The sequence below is a fragment of the Pogona vitticeps genome, chromosome 7, assembly GCF_051106095.1.
Source record: "Pogona vitticeps strain Pit_001003342236 chromosome 7, PviZW2.1, whole genome shotgun sequence".
NCBI classification, from domain to species: Eukaryota; Metazoa; Chordata; class Lepidosauria; order Squamata; family Agamidae; genus Pogona; species Pogona vitticeps.
This window is the reverse complement of record NC_135789.1, coordinates 29,032,366-29,050,776: the sequence shown is the minus strand read 5'-3', so window position 1 is coordinate 29,050,776 and position 18,411 is coordinate 29,032,366. Positions and strand designations below refer to the sequence as shown.

The window sequence follows — 18,411 nt, the reverse complement described above, 5'->3', positions numbered from 1 at the left end:
ACAAAACAAGGCACAGGCAATAAACTTCTGTCATTCCTACAGCCTCCATACCCTGCAAGTAAGGAATATCTCCTTGATAATACCTTTAAACTGCTCTGACAACCTTTCTGAATAAAATCTGGAGTACAACAATATCACCTAAACAAATTTCCTTCCACCAGAATGCAGGTTCCCTCACATAGTAATCCCATGATCAGACAGAGTTTTGTGACTTATTGTATTGACAAGTTATAGAGATGGGCACAACCCTCCAATCTGGCGGTTCACGCCAGTTCATCCTTCAGTCGAACAGGTGTTTGGCGGTTCCCAGCCCTGCCTCCTCCAGCAGGCACCCAATCAGAGGCAGCGGCTGGAAGAGGCAGGGCAGGGAAGCCAGGGCACGGCCTCTGAGTGGGCGCCTGCTGGAGGAGGCGAGGCTCAGAACCGCAGAACCCCTGTTGGAGTGATGGACAAATTGACATAAAGCACCAAACCAGCAGTCCATTAATGTTTCAAATCAGTTCTCTCTCTTCTAGCTATTTGATAGAGTGAGTATGGTTAAGGCTATAATGCTGCACCAAATGAACTGAGACCAAGTCTCTTAATTTGAAAAGGGAAATGCACAGGACTGCATCGTAAACTCAATTAATATGATCCAATACATTAATAAAAATATTGTCTCAAGAGACCACAGAACAAGCTTGAAAATAAAATGTTACAGCACTGAATGCTCCTGTTCAAGATTCTAGTCAACCACTCAGCCATCCAGCCAACCATATAAATTTTTAGGACACATAACTCCCATGCCCCTGTCTTCCTTTTCTTCCTCTCCCTACTCTCAGTCAGCATGTCGTGTCCACTGAGCATAACATTTGGGCATGCATTGGGGTCTTCCGGGAACTCCCTATACAGGGAACATTTCCTCTGAGGAGTTTTTGTACCGGATAGCTCAGTGGTTTAGGCATCTGGCTGCAGAACAAAAGGTTGGGAGCTCAATTCCCCAATGTGCCTCTTGGGAGAAGAGCCAGCCCGGGTAATCTTGGGCAAACTGCACAGTCCCAGGGCACCACCACCCCGGAAGAAGGGAATGGGAAACCACATCTGAGTATTCTATACCTAGAAAACCCTGAAAAGGATTGCCATTAAGTCAGAATGGACTTCACAATATACGATGATGATGATTATAAACCTTGGGGTTCCTCCCAGTGTGTAAGTACCCCTTTCATGTACACAGATGGTACTACATTAGAGACTTGTGTTTTATATAGATTTAGGCTCCTGATGATTCCCTCTCCTCCATCCTCCTCCAGATTTTTATTCATGCCCTGGTAAAATTTCAGGAAGTGCTCCACTTCAACTTAATAGTGCTCAAAGATTTTTCCCTTTCTGTGAGACAACATAGAAGTTCAGCTAATCACTAAACAGAGGCATAACTACCACTGGAGGATACCACATGCAGGAAAGCGCTTTATCATTTGTTCTCCACACTCCAGACCGACATCCTCCTCACCTGAACAGGAATCCTTTTCGCAATATCTAGAATCAGTTCCACATTTGCATAGTTGTTATTATTTGGTCCTCCAGGCACTGGGACGTAATGATCAGCCATTTTAATGTACTCTGCAGACATGAAACAGGAAGGAATCAGATCCTGCAGGTAGCACAGAAAAGTTAAAGACATCCACAACAGATTTTTAAAAAAAACATCAGAGGCAACTGTGAACTCCGATGCTGGTTCTTTTCTACTTTGAGAAACACACTCAGACCAGGGTGACAGCAACCCATCACCAGGTAAAGACAGTCCATACTGGTTGACCTGAAAGCCGAATTATACCTCCTATCCATCACATGTCAAGTCCCTGGACTGGTTGGTATACAGTGCAAAAGGCTGATTCTGTTAGCAATCCTTCTGTAAACAAAGATGGCGGCTCATCCCTCGGGGGACTTTTTTTTTAAAAAAATTGCACAATCAATGTTCCCTAGCAGTAGGGAGGAGCAAGAAAGATGAGTGTCATCACCCATACTTGAAGTCAACAGACAAGCACTGCTATAAGCAAGCACTTTGAAAATCTCCAGCCTTCCTATAAAGGTTTGGAAAACGCGTTTGGCTTCCGGAGAAGCAGAGAAAAGCTATTTGACATGCAATTAATTTTAATGTGCAGACTGGCTCTTATTATTGCTACGATGAGAACATGAGACGTAACACAACTTGTCAATTTTTCAGATGGCACAAGAGTCTTTGTTTTCAATGGGGATGGGAAAGGCCTCTCAGTCTGTTCCAACTCATCATTTCACCGAAGGTACTACAGTCGAGTTCCTCTCAAGAACACAAACCCTTCCCTAAAGCACACATAAAATGGAAAGAATCCAGGTTGAAGCCAAGAATGGAAAAGCAAACACAAACCAGGCCTAGCAACAAGAAAGTGAGCTTCCTCCAGGGCTGAAAAATGACTTACATTGTAAGATCTTCCTTAAACCTGTGCTAACACATACTCAATGAAAAAAAATGCAACTTATTGTTTTCCAACCTGTGAAAAACCAAATGAAATCAATACATGGTATAGCACTTCCAGAATGACAACATTACAGATGACAACTATATGATTGGATTATGTCGGTTTCAAAGTCGAATATCAGCCTTTCAAAAAAACCCTAACTGGGTGGGGGGCACAAATCACTGTCAAACAAGACAGCAGCATCAAATGAATTATTCTGTAAGGCCTCCCTAAAGAGGCCAGTCTTCACCTGCCAGTATGTATGTATGTAGGTAGGTATGTAGGTAGGTAGGTAGGTAGGTAGGTAGGTAGGTAGGTAGGTAGGTAGGTAGGTAGGTAGGTAGGTAGGTAGGTAGGTAGGTAGGTAGGTAGGTAGGTAGGTAGGTAGGTAGGTAGGTAGGTAGGTAGGTAGGTAGGTAGGTAGGAAGGAAGGAAGGAAGGAAGGAAGGAAGGAAGGAAGGAAGGAAGGAAGGAAGGAAGGAAGGAAGGAAGGAAGGAAGGAAGGAAGGAAGCTATTCAGATTTCCTCAAAACAATGCCATCCTATGTCTGATGTTGTTGGCTGTTGTCTCTAGGGTCACTGAAATTGACAAAAGCAGACAAATAAACCCACAAATAAACCCTACATATATAGGGTAAGCTGCACACTCCTAGAGCTCTCGAGAAGAAGGGAGTGGGAAACTACTTCTGAGCACTCTCCACCTAGAAAGCCCTGGAAAGGGTCACCATGAGTTAGAATTAACTTGATGGCATACAATTATTATTTTTAATATTATTGTGTAAGAATAATGATGTCCTACTTCACAGAATGGTTAATAAAGTGACTAAATTCTACTTGACATCAAGGTATGTCCTCCAGTTAAAAGCTTCAGTGCTAATTATAATTCATTGAGTGCTTTCTAGCTGCTTTTGTCGGACCTCTGATAGCCACCAAAAAAAAAAAAACCACACACACACACACACAGAAAGGCCAGGCATGGCGGTTTCTTAGGACTCACCAGCATTGGCTTTTAGGTCCTCCGGTGTCACCATGACAACAAAACGGATGGCTCGCTCGTTCCGAAACATCTCGTAGGACCACCGCCGGATGGAGCGCATGCACTTCACAGCTGCAATCCCATTGTTGGCAATGAGGACCTTGATGAAATAGGGCAAAGAGGAGAAAGCGCTTCAAATAGGGACACCCGCTCAGTGTATCCACCTGGTCATCAGCCACATGATGACAGAGCCAGAACGCTCTCTGCTTAAGGCTCTCTGGACTGGAAGTGCAGAGAAAATGCTAAACAGAAGTGTTCAGATGCCAACCCAGCTAACATCTGTGGCTGCAATCTTACCCTATCTTACCCTTTGCCTCAAGCAAAAGGAAAAAAATGGACGGGGGGCAGTCCTGGAAGGAAGTTTCCATACTCTGCCCTTAAGTCAGAGATGCAGCTCTCCTGCTGCCCGAGGTCTTTTTTTCGCTGGAGACACTAGTATTTGATCTGCCAAACATGTGGTCCAACATGGACTGTTTTTCCTTTGTGTCTCATACATTGCCACTATGTGAATCTCTCTCCTGTCATCCACATATAAAATAAGGTGATGCCATACATTTAGTCTCCCAAGGGAAATTCAGAAGTAGCTCGTAACTGAAGGCCCCGGAAACATTTTGGTCGCAAGGGCCACATCCTGTGACAGCTTGAGAGACTGGGAGTTGCCCCCTACCCTTGAGTCAAACAGATCAGCCCAACAGAATGGGAAAAGTGAATCCTTCCCTTCCTGAAGAATGAATGACGCACGTTGAACAAAAATAGAAACGAAAACAAAAGTATTATTGCTCCTTAAATACTAATTGATTTGTTCCACTATGAGCAATCACGGACGTTCCAGTAATCTCCACTGGGAATGTAACAATCTTGGATGCTAAATAACAACTTTCTCCTGTTGCAAAGCCCCACTGATTGGCTGGGCTATGGGGGAAATCTGCATGGGCTCCTTGTGACAACATCATCACCATTTCAAAGCAAGAGAAATTAAAGCTTGCCTTCTCTATAACTTTGTTCCCTCCAAAACGAGTGACGAACTCTGCCGGGGATGCCACGGTGAAATCCCTCTGCACGTCCACTTTCTTCCTATCTCGGCCTTGCTTCATGAGGTGGAGACCGGACATGCTTGGTCTGGAAGGAAAAACAAAACAAAGAGTTCACTGTAAGAGCTGCTAGACACCTTGGGCAGGTGGCCTATATGAAGCTAAGGGATGTGGTGGCGCTGCTGGGTTAAACCGCAGAAGCCTCTGGGCTGCAAGGTCAAAAAGATCAGCAGTTCAAATCCACGCATCAGAGTGAGCTCCTGTCGCTTGGTCTCAGCTCCTGCCAACCTAGCAGTTCAAAAGCACGTTTTTTACAAATACGAGTAAATAAATAGGTACCACCACGGTGAGAAGGTAATGGTGTTCTGTGTCTAGTCATGCTGGCCACATGACCACGAAAATTGTCTTCAGACAAACACTGGGTCTACGGCTTCGAGGCAGGGATGAGCACCGCGCCCTAGAGTCGGACACGACTGGACTAAATACCAAGGAAAACCTTTACGTTTACCTTTTTACCTATATGAGGAAAGGCTAAAAGAACCCACAAATTATCGGTGTTCTAATACAGAAGGTACGGTATGGAATCAAGACCTTGTGTGATCAAAGCACTGCATCCTGCTCTTCATTCTTTCACAAGCCTCTTTTCAAATTCTTAAGCCATTATTCCTAGATCAGAGGATGAAGAGTTACTTTTTAAAAGGAACTAATTACAGTTCGAAGACAGGAGGGCCTGGCGTGCTCTAATCCGTGGGGTCACGAAGAGTCGGACACGACTAAACGACTAAATGATGATGATGATGAATTGGTTACTATTATGATTGCATTTCAAAAATATAATTCTTTACTTTCTTGCTACGGTAAGAGTATATATAGCGAGAGTCGACTTTAGTTACATTTTTAAAAAATGGAATGCTACAAGTGGCTGGCCTGTGCTATAAAACCTATCTAAGAATAACCTGTAATTATTAGACTAAGAACTGCCATAACCCGTAATGATAAAATTAAGAACGAACCCCATTGCTGTATCACACAAAAAGGCACAATGCTCCAACTACTTTCCCCATTTGTTATCTGAACTAAATGGTCAAGGCGCAGATTTGCTGCTTCCCTGAAATTCGGGTGAACTAGCCTTAGATCAGCTTGAAAAAGCCTCAGAGTTTAATGCTGCTTGGTCCAGAGTTCAGCTTTGAGCAGGCCCGCCAGTGATAAAGGAATCCATGAAACTAATTTTCACCACCAGGACTGACTCGCAAAGGGTATGTGAAGCAACCACGCAAAGCATCACCATCATCCACGGTGCTAAAGGATCTTCTGACTCACCGCTGAGTAAGAGCTTCAGAAGAAGCTCAGCTCAGCCAAGCCATGGGGTTCAAATCCCAAACGCCTTGGGCTCACTGCTGGGTATCTCCAGCTAGAAAGGATCAGAGGGTAGGTGAGGCAGAAACCCACCCACCCTCTTTTTTTACTTCACACCCTGCAGAGCTTTTTCAAGTCAAGGCAGAGGGTTTGGGTAGAGACCAAAATACTATCTGGCAGTGTAAAGTAGTGTAAGGTGGCTTTCAATATTCTAGAGAAGCCAACCAAGTTCAGTGGAGTTGCAGGACACACCGGGGGGGGGGGCAGAGGGAGGGAGGAATCAGTGGCAAAGCTGCTCTTTTCCTTGCAGAACATCCGACTTCAAACTCCGGACTCTCTAGTTGCAAAGATCAGGTGATCAGGTGACAGGAAAGACCTCGGCTTGAGAAACTGGACAGACCAGCCAGACCAATTAGACCATACTGGGCCTGACGGAGAAATATCCTCACTCCGCAAAGGGCCATTGTCCACGTATCCTTTCACCTGGAAGGTGGAAAGCAGAAGCCAGCGTTTGCCACCCGGTGCCCGTCTGTTTAGCAACTCGGTGCGAGGTTCCATGTCGGAACTCCAGGCCAAGAAAGATGCCATCAGACAAAGCTTCAAGGAGAAAGCGGGCTTTGGCCCAAATCTGTCCAGCCAAGGTGGGGAGCCTAGAGCCATCCCCATGTGGGGCTCCCTCACCCCCTCGCCGCTGGATCTATGGCCTAAGGCTGAGGCTCCTGTTCTGATTAAGAGGGGGGTAAGGAGTGGATTCAAACGGCCAACGCTGGGCACAGCTTTCCAGTGAGTGGCATTTCAAAGATTTTCCTAGTCCTTCTGTTGACAATTATTTTTGCAGACAGAAAAGGAGAGTTGCTACCCTTAATGGGAACAGGGAGGTCCCCAGAAATGACAGTCTTCTTCCTTTACAGGGCTTGGGGGAGAGGAGGATTTGCTGGCCACTTCGTATTGGGGGGAGGGGGTGTTAGGAAAAAACTGCATTTTCAAAGGGGCTGCCAGCCCCAGCCCCTTGGAGCATGTCAACCCGAGACAGCCTAGAGTTTTAATCTTGTACTTTAAAGAAAGAGACCTCCGGTGAAGGCTTGCAACCTGGTTCCCAATTCCATCCTGTCATCACTCGTCTGTCCTAAGTGCGGTCGAAAAAACATCCAGATTTAGGGTAACTTATTACAGAGGGTAGACTTGTCGGATCCAGGAGAGAATGTCAGAATGTTCCGACAGAGCTGACCATGTTTTCTTACCAGGAAGTCCACAAACTGTGTACCAAACAGATTGTTCATGGACTACAACTCCCAGAAGTCCTGGCCAGCACAGGGAGTGGTGAAGGCTTCTGGGAGTTTCAGTCCAAGAACATCTGGGGACCCAAGGTTGGGGACCACTGGCTCTCCTTCGTTCTGTAATTTCTTTATTAGTTTATTTTAAATCCTATTTTTCTCCCACTCTGACAATACAAAGCATGTTTGTTTGTGGGTCCTAAGTCCCGCTGCTTAGAAAGAGGCATGCCAGCCCATGGACTCAGGGGTTTCAGCCACAGCCTACTTTTTAAGCCACACGTGTTACAAATTAAACGACATGAAAACTCCAGCTAAGAGCGGCCAGCCTCTCCTTCCTTTCAAAACATGGAATGCGCTTCTCCTGCCCTGCAGGGCGAAAACGGCTGAACCAGTTTCTCAAACGCTGCTGAAGAAAAAGTCCCATAAAAACCTTAAACCAATCCGACTCCTTCTCCCTCTCTTGCTTTCTAAAAATTGCTGTCCGAACAGTTTCTGGATGTGATACTGAGTCCCTGCATCTGTGGTCCAAAAAAATGTCATCACCTTCCCCCCACCCCACCCGTGCCTTACTACAAAAGAAGGAAAAATAAACATACCGTCAAACCACCGATTTCAAAAACTAGCAAGATAATGGAATCCTCCTTCAGACTCTTCAAGCTCTACCATTCCCTTCAAAATCAGATAAACCGCAACCCACCTTCCACCGCTGATCTCCTACCTTTGCAGCATGTGATAGATCATCTCCTGGCTTTCTTCCGCAGCTTCATCCATGCTGGCTCAGGATTAATGAGGGGTTCTCTGCTCGAGATCCTGCACTGGGTGGCAAGCGGAGCTTTCTCTCCCTCCTCCGCTGCAGCTTGAAGCTCAGGTTTCCCCCCAAAAAAGCTGCATTTTATCGACCGCTTTGCATTTTAACCTTTGTCCTCCTGGCATTTACCTCTCCCCACCCCACACCTCACCCACACTCTCCCCTTGCAGTGCACATCATGTATTTTCAGCAGTTATTTGGGGGGGGGGGGGAAGCGCACGAGAAAAATAAAGAGATGGGTGCAAGTCCTGAAATGGGGGGGGGGGAGAAAGGGAAACACGGACGGCCAATGGGGGTGGAGGCGAGGGCTGGAGAAACAGAGAGAAAAAGATCTACAAGTTACATAATTAGGCTTAAGGGAGGAAGAGAAATGCACACTTCCCCCGGAGCTGCCAAGACGCCACAGCATGGACACGGAGAGATTTCAAGACAGAGAACCCACTGTCATCATCAGCCAGAGATCTCCCACAAACCAGCACCATGCAGAAGTAAAGCAGCAAGAGAATCATCCCACACAGTGAAATATGAATGATCTTTAGGGTAGGTACCGTAGTGGGAATTTTCATGGGCTGGAAAACACTTCAGGCGCAAATCCTGTTTGTTTTTTAAAATAAAATCTTCCTTTCTTTAAAAGATCAGTGTGCCGATTGGGGGGGGGGGGGCTTGCATTAGGGATATATTTGCATGCCAGAAGCAAAAATTCCAGGTTTTACAATAAAACAAGAAATCTGATGCATCAAACGCACACAAAAAGCCAACACCCTATGGCTGAATTCAACGGCATAAACAAGTTATATTGTACAAAGCTAGATTGCAGAATTGATTCAGAGGGAAGAATTAAATCCCTTAATATTATTTCCTATTTATTTTATTTATTTATTTATTTATTTATTAGATTTTTATCCCGCCCTTCTAGACAATGTCTACTCATCATCATCATCATCAATACCCACCGATTCAACAGGTCTACCCTAGTGTGACTGAATATACTAAGCCACAGGATTTCACCCTCTGACTTAGAGCAACTCTTCAAGATCTCAGGCAGAAAAGAGTCCTTCTCATCACTGCTCCATGATCCTTTTTTCAAACTAGATATGCCAAAAACTAAAGTCGGGTTGTTCTAAAGAAAAAAGAAACCAACCAACCAACCAACTGCTAAACTAAAATTTCTCTTTATTTTGTAAGTTTGGTAATTATTATGAGCCAGAATAGCATAGGAGAGTGTTGGGGACTTGGGAGGTCAAGGTGCTAGTCCTCACTGAACCATGATATTCACGGAGTGATCTTGAACCAATCTCTCTTTGACAAGACTGTTTTTAAGGATGAAATAGGGAGAAGGAAAACCATGTTATGAACTTTGAGCTTATTTGCTTCAGACAAATGTAACTGATAAATAATAAAGAGTTAAAAAGAAATACATGGTATGATCTGCAACTATTACAGCTGATGCAATTCAGTCCACTCAATTCAGCCACAATAAACTCCATGGGGAAAGAGGAAGAGAGAGCACTGTACTGTTTTCCAACAATAATACCAAATTTGCCCCTCAACGTGCTGAGAAATAGCTCAAAGGCCAGCTGTTAACTAAATGCTAAGTTGGCACCCTTTCCAAGTAGAGCCAAAGGAGCATTTTTGTATAGATGGGTCAAAACAGGGGGAAATGACTTCCTTCTGCAGCGCTTCTTCTTTACGGTTCTCTTACCAAGCAAGGAGACTCTACCTGACACACACACTGCAGTCAAGAACCTGCCTCAGTCTCACGGTTCACAGCCTGCCCAATGCCATCAATGACATGACCGTTTTTTATAGAAGACCCGTTCGCTTGAAACATCTGATGGAGTCATCAGCTACAGTGTAGATTCTCCTGCTGGGAAGCAGCTTAGAGAAGGGAATCCCATGCATTTTTGGTTTGGGGTCAACTGAAGAAGGTCAAATCTATTGCTAAACTTTGCAAATTAAATACCTCTCTTAGATGAATCTACCTCAGACCATTCTTGTGAAGATAGTACAGTATTAGGCAAACTACATACAATATCCTTGGAGAAGAGAAATTTTTTTAATTTGTAAATAATGGTATTCCAACAACTGGGAAAAGCACGACCTTGAGCACCTTTTTGGTTAAACAGTGCGATCTCTCTTTGCTGTTGTGCTGTCAAGCCAGAACTGACTTATAGCAACTCAAATAGGGCTTTCAAGGTAAGTGAGGTATTTAAAGATTGGTTTTATCAGTTACACTTACTTACACACACACACACACACACACACACACACACATACACACACCCCTGATGAGCCTCCATGCCTGAGCAGGGATATGAACCCAAGTCTTCCGAGGTCTAGTCCACTCCTCTATTCACTACACCACACTGGTTACTCGGGAGAGATATCTACATCTATATCTATTCATTTCCATCGACATACTTGGAGTACTGTAGAACACTGGTTCTTAACCTTGGGTTACTCAGGAGTTTTGGACTGCAACTCCCAGAAGCCTTCACCACCAGCTGTCCTGACTGGGGTTTCTGGGAGTTGCAGTTCAAAAGCATCCGAGTAACAAAGGTTAAGAACCACTGCTGTAGAAGACGCAAGGAATGGCAACCAAATGGACTAGAGAGATAGAAGACCTTCTTCTAAGAAGGCTAAGATAATGGCAGCTATTTCATTGAGAAAGAAGTGTCTAAATCAGAACTCGGTAGAGGTTTACATAAGATTATGCATGATATTGAGAAACGGCAGTCTCTCCCTTCTCTTTCCTAATATTAGAACACAAGGACACCCAATGAAATTGGGCAAGAGACTGGGGGGGGGAGGGAAAGGCATGTCATCCCTTTTTTGCACACAGTGTCACCGATTTTTGTCATGATTCCAGAGTCCCTAACTGGCCTGGATACAGAATCAGAAGGCAAAGAACCAATGGTCAAACAGGAGACACTGGCCTGTAGAATTAGATGGGATTTTAATAGCCACCTAGAGTGGTCATCTGACCAGACAGATGGGGTAAAAATACAATCAATCAATCAATCAATCAATCAATCAATCAATCAATCAATCAATCAATCAATCAATCAATCAATCCTGTATTTTCTAATATATGCTTTAAAATTGCTTTTCATTCTACTGTGTTTTGAAGCTGCTTGATTTATTTTTGTTCATTTTTACCTCTACCTTTTCACCTGTATGTTACCAAAGCAGTAACACAGAGTGTTAGATGGTTGGACAGTGTCATCGAAGTGACCAACATGAATTTGACCAAACTCCAGGTGACAGTTGAAGACAGGAGGGCCTGGCGTGCTCCAGTCCATGGGGTCACGAAGAGTCAGACACGACTTAACGACTAAACAACAACAAACACTACCTTACCTGTGCCTCTTTGGGTTAATTTTGTTGGGAGTTGACACAGAGTCTCAGTTTTAGGAGAAAATCAGCACCTCCTAAACCAAACAGAACTGCTACATTCAGAGACAGCCTACCATGAAATAGTAGGCACTAGAGATTAACCATGGGATAGAGCTGTTTTTCTTGTGCCTTCCTTGTTGTCTTCCGAAAGGTGGCCATTGAAAGAAACATGACAAGCAAAGAGAGGGACCCTTTGGTCAAATCCAACAAGGCTTCTTCTTGTTACCACAAGAAAAGTGGCATTTGGCAGCTCAGACTGGGTATTAGGTAATCGTCCTTCCCCCACGGTCTACAAAACGTGACCACAGAGGTCAAGTGGTGTGTCCTTATCTGCAGGTTTGTGTGTGGCTCAATGTGAATAGCCAGAGTGAGACCCACTGGGCTGTCACATGGTTCTTAGGCTGCACTTCCATGCGCAAGATGCCTGATACCAGCCCTGCTCAGGAAACTGCCGGGGGGGGGGGGAGAGAAAGGGCACAGGCATCAGCAACTCTGAACGTTTGCCCAGAATGAGCTGCAAAATCCACAGCAGTCTGCCAAAAAGCACAGATCAAGTCTGGGTTTCTCCGTGGCCTCCAGCACCACCTCTGGCCAAGCATGAGCAAGACTGCAAAGAACTCCAGTTCTTTACAGAGCCTAAGAGCATTATTTTCCAGACTACAATTCCTCCAACCAATCAACCGTTCATTGACTACATTCAAAGCTGGAGTCTCAAAACTTTCAAGTGACTTTTCCTAGGGACATAATTCGCCTGGGAAAGCAGAGATCCCTCAGTCCTTCGAGTTAGAAGCAGGAAGAAGTGAAAGTTGAGATAAACCAGGATTACGGTGCAAAGTGACAAGGTGAGTTAATAGCCAAACCCATTTAAGATCAATTATCTAAGTCAATGGTGGGCAACACATACCTCCAGCTGTTTTTGCAATCCGTAGCATATTTGACATCACAGTACAGAGGGTGCTGGGAGATAATGGTTTTTCCCCCCCACATCAAAACAAGCTAAAAAATGCCTCCCTTTTCTTCATTTCCAATGCACGGTTCTGCATGGATCTTGTTTTAAAGGGAAAATGACAGTCATTTCCTGTCACTACTCCAGATTTGTTCATGGCGCAGGATGCAGTACAATCCCTGGTGCATTCAGAAGGCGATATAGCGTTCCCAGTCCCCAGATACTGCCTATCACTGATTTAAATCCGGATTTAAAATGAGAAGCAGGAGGGAAAGAAAGCTTAACCCACTGATTTCAGTCAGGTTGTTGCACAGGTACTTGTTCAGATGTTTCCTAAGAAGTGGTGCAAATCCAACCATCAAGTGATGTTAATACACAGCTGGGCGGGCCTTGGAAAGTTGCAAGTAACAAGCACTGCCCCTAATGTCTGAACTTTGGGAGACTTTGATGGAGTAACAACATCCACTGAAGACCACTATAACATGAATGAAAGAGAGAGAGAGAGAGAGAACGAACCAAGAGAAAGACAAATTTGCACCATAAATATCTTCCAAGTATGATGTTGACTCTCCAAGCACCTGGAGTCCGTTCCAGCAGTTTATTAGAATGGTAAATATTCAAAGCAACTAAAGGTAAAAGCTGAAATGTTCTCCCTTTGCATTTTGTTACTCACTCGTTTTTCTATTTTTAAAGGTTTTTGCTTTGAGATCACGGGGAGTACTATACTTGCGGAGACACTACAATCTACAGCTGTGGCTTCCAAAAGGATTCTGGCCTGTGACACTTGCTTCTGAATAAACATACAGAGAATAGCACTGCAAGACAACGAGGACACAACTCTGAATTGCGGTCTTGATTTAACCAGATATCATCCCATTCCACAGTTGGGATGCATGTATTTTGAGATGCAAAAACATTTTAAAGGTAGAACAGTGCATTTCTTTGAAAAGTTGTTCTAAAAATCAGTTAACATTTTGAAACCGGGAAGTGCTGGCTCTGCCACGCTATGGAAAGTTCCAAGAGGGCATGTCAGCTTGTCTAGCTCGTCTGAGGTTACAACACCTCTCCTTATATCAACTCAGCCTTTGGCAACACACATAGAAAGACTTCAGCAAGATGCATTTTTCTGAGTAAATAGAATTTTCAATGTTAATTTCACCTGAAAATAAAAATAAAAAAAGAAGCAAGATAGAATATGACACACGGGGGGGAGAGAAAGAGGGAAAGATTGGCCCATGTGTACAAAATGCCTTCAACAGTCAAGTTATCTTTGGGAACAATACAAAAATAAGCATATTGGGAAAGGTATGTCTAAGGTTCCATTTGTCTTGCCTGCAATGGCCGATCACATGCACAGCTATGCCTTTTGATGAATGTCAGATCAGATGTTTTAGATATTATGAAACACACACACACACACACACCCCATCTTGGTACTGCCAGTTCTCTATCAGGCAATACTGGGTCCTGAATAACCCCACCGATGGGTTCATTTTATTTTAAAACTTTTTGAAGCTACTCTCTTTGTTTGACTGAACTTCCAGAACCTTCAAGTCAGCATGACCAATACATACTGTAGTCATACCAGGTTTAAAACAACAACAAGAAATTTTCCAAGGTTTGTTTTTGTTTCTTGCCTAGCAAATGCATCACAATGTTGGGAAAAACATTTGTGGCACAATCAAATTAAGACAGCAAGTTCAAACAAGTCCTTAAAATTAGATCAGAATTCAACAAAACGATAAAGCTAGCAAAGATAATCAACCACTAGAAACTGGAGAGCAGAATCAGACAACAGAGAGAGGCTTGAAGACCAGTCAACCAATGACTCAATGCTGGAATACCACAGCATGAGTATTCCCAATGCACAGCTGCCCAATATTGACCTGGAAACATCCCATGAGTGAGAGAACTCACCACGCTCTAGGCTGGTGGTTCCCAGGTGTTCTTGGACTGCAGTTCCCAGAAAGCCTGGCCAGCACAGCTAGTGGTGAAGGCTTCTGGGAATTAAGGTTCAAGAACATTTGGGTTACCCAAGGTTAGGAACCATTGCTCAAGGTCATGGATGGGTAAACATGTAGCCTTAAAGATATTGTTGAACCTCAACTCCCACCAACCCTAGTCAGTACAAAAAAATGGTAAAGGCTGACAAGAGTTTGTGTCCAGCATCTGGAGGGCTAGAAGTTGCCTATCTATGTACGGTATGTTCTGGAAAATTGGTTGCATTGTCAAGCTGCTCTTAAGACACCCAATCAAAATCTACTTTCCTGCAACAAAGAAATCTACATTAGATCCTTTTCAAAGAGCATGGAGGTGTACATCTTGCATTTACAGGAAATGCCAAAAGTCATATAATCTGATCCATTAATTCACCATGAGATTATTAAATCTACTCCTGCCTTTGGGGAACAAAAAAGAAGTTATCTCCTCTTCTGTATGAAAGCAGGTCCTCTATCACATGAAGAGTATCCCCCTCAATCTTTTCTTCTCCAGGCTGAATGTCCTCAGTCCCTCCAACTTCTCCTGAAAGGGCTACTTTTCCATGTCCCAATACCTCTGTTATTGCCTTCCTGTGAATCAATTGCAGTTTGTTTGTCTGCCTCAAACACGTAGCCATACTTCCCATTTGTCTACATCCGCCTTAAGGAACAGGACATAGTACTTAGGATGTGTCTGGTTAGCATCCAAATGCCTTAAATGTTATGACAGAGCAACAAACACATGTCAGGCCCTCACCTGTCCTGGAAAGGCTTTTTATCGTAACATGTCCAGGAAGGTACTCTGTCACTGAATATAATAAAATTATTGGAAATGCTACTGAGAACTGAAGAAGGGACCCTATGGATTATCAAGTTCAGCCGCTGTCAAGGAGGCACAGCGGGGAATCGAACTCCCAACCTCTGGCTTTGCAGTCAGAGACTTAAACCACCAAGCTATCCTAGACCATCAAATTACTAACTCACATCTCTTAAAATAAGTTAAAAAGATGTCTCATGAAACTTCAAATGAAATGCAATTAAGAGTTGATAACGGTTGACACTAAATAACTGTGAATTTAAAAATATAAACAAGCAAAAAGCAAAAATAGTGGTTAAAAGGAAAGCACATACAGACATAAACAAGTTCACAATGAATTCTGGGTAACTGGCATCCCAAATCAACTGGCATGACTACCTGGATGGTATCCAAAAAAAAAAAAAGAACGCTACATTAGATCCTTTTCAAAGAGCTATTTGGGTAACAAAGAACATGGCACTGTATTATATGGGGTCACGCATCTGATGTAAAGTTTTTACTTAACGCATTGAGTAAAAGATTGTGTGAAATGTACAATCTAAAAATATGGGGTCTAAAAATTTTGAGTTATTTTCTCAAAAGGCATCACCCAACATTGATCTTATCAACACAGCTCTAAGTTTATCTTATCCAGCCTGAAATTTCCATGTTCAAGCATTGTTTGTCTATGTCAGTTCTTCAGGAAGAAGAAGTGAGATGATCAAAATGTTATGACCAGATTTACAGAACAGCAATCAGTATTAACAACAAGGTAATTATGCAGAGAAAAATCCAACTTTAATTCCAAAAATGCATGTCTTTACATGGGGGAAAGAAATACCTGCACTGTCATAAAATCAATATATTTTCAGGGACTATCTTTCAAATGGATTCTGCAATCTCTTCTCATGGACAAAAAAATGGTACATTTGGCTCTTTGTGTATTCCAGAGAATACTGTTTTTAGCAATCCAGGGCTTGAAGTCCCAGCCAACATTGGCCAATGATTACAAGAACTGATATACAAACCACCTAAAAGACATAAAATTCCTCCCAGAGGATATTTTTCCACCAGATTTGCATTTTCATTCCTTCACAGCTTGGGTTTTCTTCTAGAGTACTATCTAAATTAATCTGACTTTCTTAATATAAAGAGTCCTAGGTTTCACCTTATGTCTACTCTCTGCCTAACCCAAGAACGTATGTTTTCTGCCCAAGACAGGACACAAAGCTGAGCTAGAAGTGGCCTTTACTTTCTCAGAAATGAGAATCCACCATTTTTCTGTTGCCTAAGGATCCCCAGGTGTCATTTAATGCAAGCCACACCTAGGAGTGACTAATATACTCAGTGTGGGAGATAACTATGTAAAACAGTAGCCGTTTCAGTAGCTGATCTAATTGAAAATTTAAATTCCTCACCCACAGTAATTCTAACAGGCTAGTAACTTTAATATTTGGAGTTACTTCTGCCCAATGCAAACATTTATGTCTGAGTGTTAACAACTGATCTCTACACACTGATGTTCAGAAGCCAAGCCAAACTCCATATTCCTACATTCATTCACAACAAAGTAATAAAATAAGCTCATTCTCCTTGGCTTCCCTTCTTCCCAAATGTCAGCCAATAACTATCCCGCCAGCTAAACTACTTTACTATGTAAAGAACTTGTGTCTGAGCTGTTTTCTTTCTCCCAAACCATCCTCTTTTCCTTTTGTGTCATGTCTTTGTAAAGTCTAGAGGCAAGTGGGAACACTGTGTCTCACTTTGAGAGGAACGCCACTCCAAGAGTCTTTACAGCTGTACAGCTGGATAAAAGTACTACAAATAATTAAATCAAGAATGCATGGCTTCCCAGTTCCATTCAGAAACCCTGAACAATCACATCTTCCTGGGAGGAGATACTTGACTTTCTCCATATCTAGATGCCAAGTGGCCCTGCTAGGGAACTTTGCTCTGAAGGAGCTACCAAGACATTTGAGAATGGGAAGCACTGCACTATTGTTCTTTCTGGTATTACACCTCCTGGGATTAACATTACATTGGTTTTGCAAAATGCTGAAGGTTAGCACCAAAAATGTAGGCAAAGACTGTGAAGATCTCATTTCAAACATGTACCTCATATGAAATGCCAGGCCTTCTTGGATGCTGGAGGGAACCAGGTCGGAAAGGGAGTCCGAGCTGACAGACACCGGAGACAGCGACTGTTCTTTATCCTCAAGCAGGTCGATTTTCACCAAGGAGCTGGTCTCGTCCTCAGAGTTATCCTCCGATACAGAGCCGACGATGAAGCGAGAATGTGCGTTGAACTCCAAGGCTCGGTCCTCCTGAGACGGCTCTCCCATCGTGCCTCTGACGTAGGTCTGCACCGCTAGGGTGGTTAGAAAACAAGAACGGTCTCTGAGCCTTTGCCATACACAACGGAACCTCTGAAAGACGGTATCACCCCATATGAAATTTCTCAACGTTTAAGATCATCAGAGGAGGCCCTCCTCTCGGTCCCACGGGCAGCACAGGCACGGCTGACGAGGACACGGGAGAGGCCCTTCTCTGTGGCAGCTCCCAAGTTATGGGATGCTCTCCCTTGGGGGGTGGGGAAGTCAGGCTGGCCCCTTCCCTTTACTCTTTCCTCCAACAGCTGAAGACCCATTCCTTTAAGCAGGTTTTAACAATCCTAACTGAATCTCTAAATGCTTTCCTAGAGTTAAGACAGTTTTAATGTCTACTTGCTTTTAATTACTCAACTGTATTTTAATTAAAGTGTAGTTTAATTGCTTTTAAATCTTTAATATGTTTTTAATTCTATTCCTTTAAATATTGTAAGCCACCTTGGGTCCCCTTATTGGGAGAAAGGTGGTAAACACAAACCCCAGCCAACAGAAACCAATAAAGCCTTAAGCCAAGGTCTGAAGGGCCGATTGCTGACAATTCCTAAAACTACAAGCAACACACTTTAATTAAGAATGGCCAACAATTTGCCACATATATTCTTCAAAGACCACTTGGTAGTACAGTGGGAGTGGGGGTGGGGGTGGGAACCTTCCTTGTCAAACCCATAATATACCCCAGCCAACCATATCATTCAAAGCCAAGGGATGTTTTTTCTCTTTTTTTAATTTTGCACATTCATTCATTCATTCATTCATTCATTCATTCATTCATTCATTCATTCATTCATTCATTCATTCATTCATTCTACTTTCTACAAACCATACCATTCCAAAAAGCCTACTGTTCCCACCTTCTCATAGTGTTGTTTCACATGTATACAGGCTCACACTCAGCAAGTGCGGAAGACCTAGGATTTACCGTATATTT

General features: G+C 43.4%; 1 protein-coding gene across 8 annotated transcripts in view; it reads right to left on the bottom strand.

Moving 5' to 3' along the window:
- The window catches only part of ACACA (acetyl-CoA carboxylase alpha), a 179,953-nt gene that overhangs the window by 139,327 nt on the left and 22,215 nt on the right, over window positions 1–18,411 (bottom strand). For 7 of the 8 annotated variants that reach the window (XM_072978512.2, XM_020786841.3, XM_020786845.3 and 4 more), the window contains 4 exons: window positions 17,212–17,464; window positions 4,497–4,629; window positions 3,472–3,610; window positions 1,490–1,599 (listed from right to left, as the gene is read on the bottom strand). In XM_072978512.2, coding sequence (XP_072834613.2) covers window positions 1,490–1,599; window positions 3,472–3,610; window positions 4,497–4,629; window positions 17,212–17,438 — 609 coding nt within the window. In that variant the 5' untranslated portion in view covers window positions 17,439–17,464. Of the gene's footprint in view, window positions 1–1,489; window positions 1,600–3,471; window positions 3,611–4,496; window positions 4,630–7,889; window positions 8,411–17,211; window positions 17,465–18,411 lie in introns of those variants that run through there. The other variant, XM_020786848.3, reaches the window with a different exon arrangement.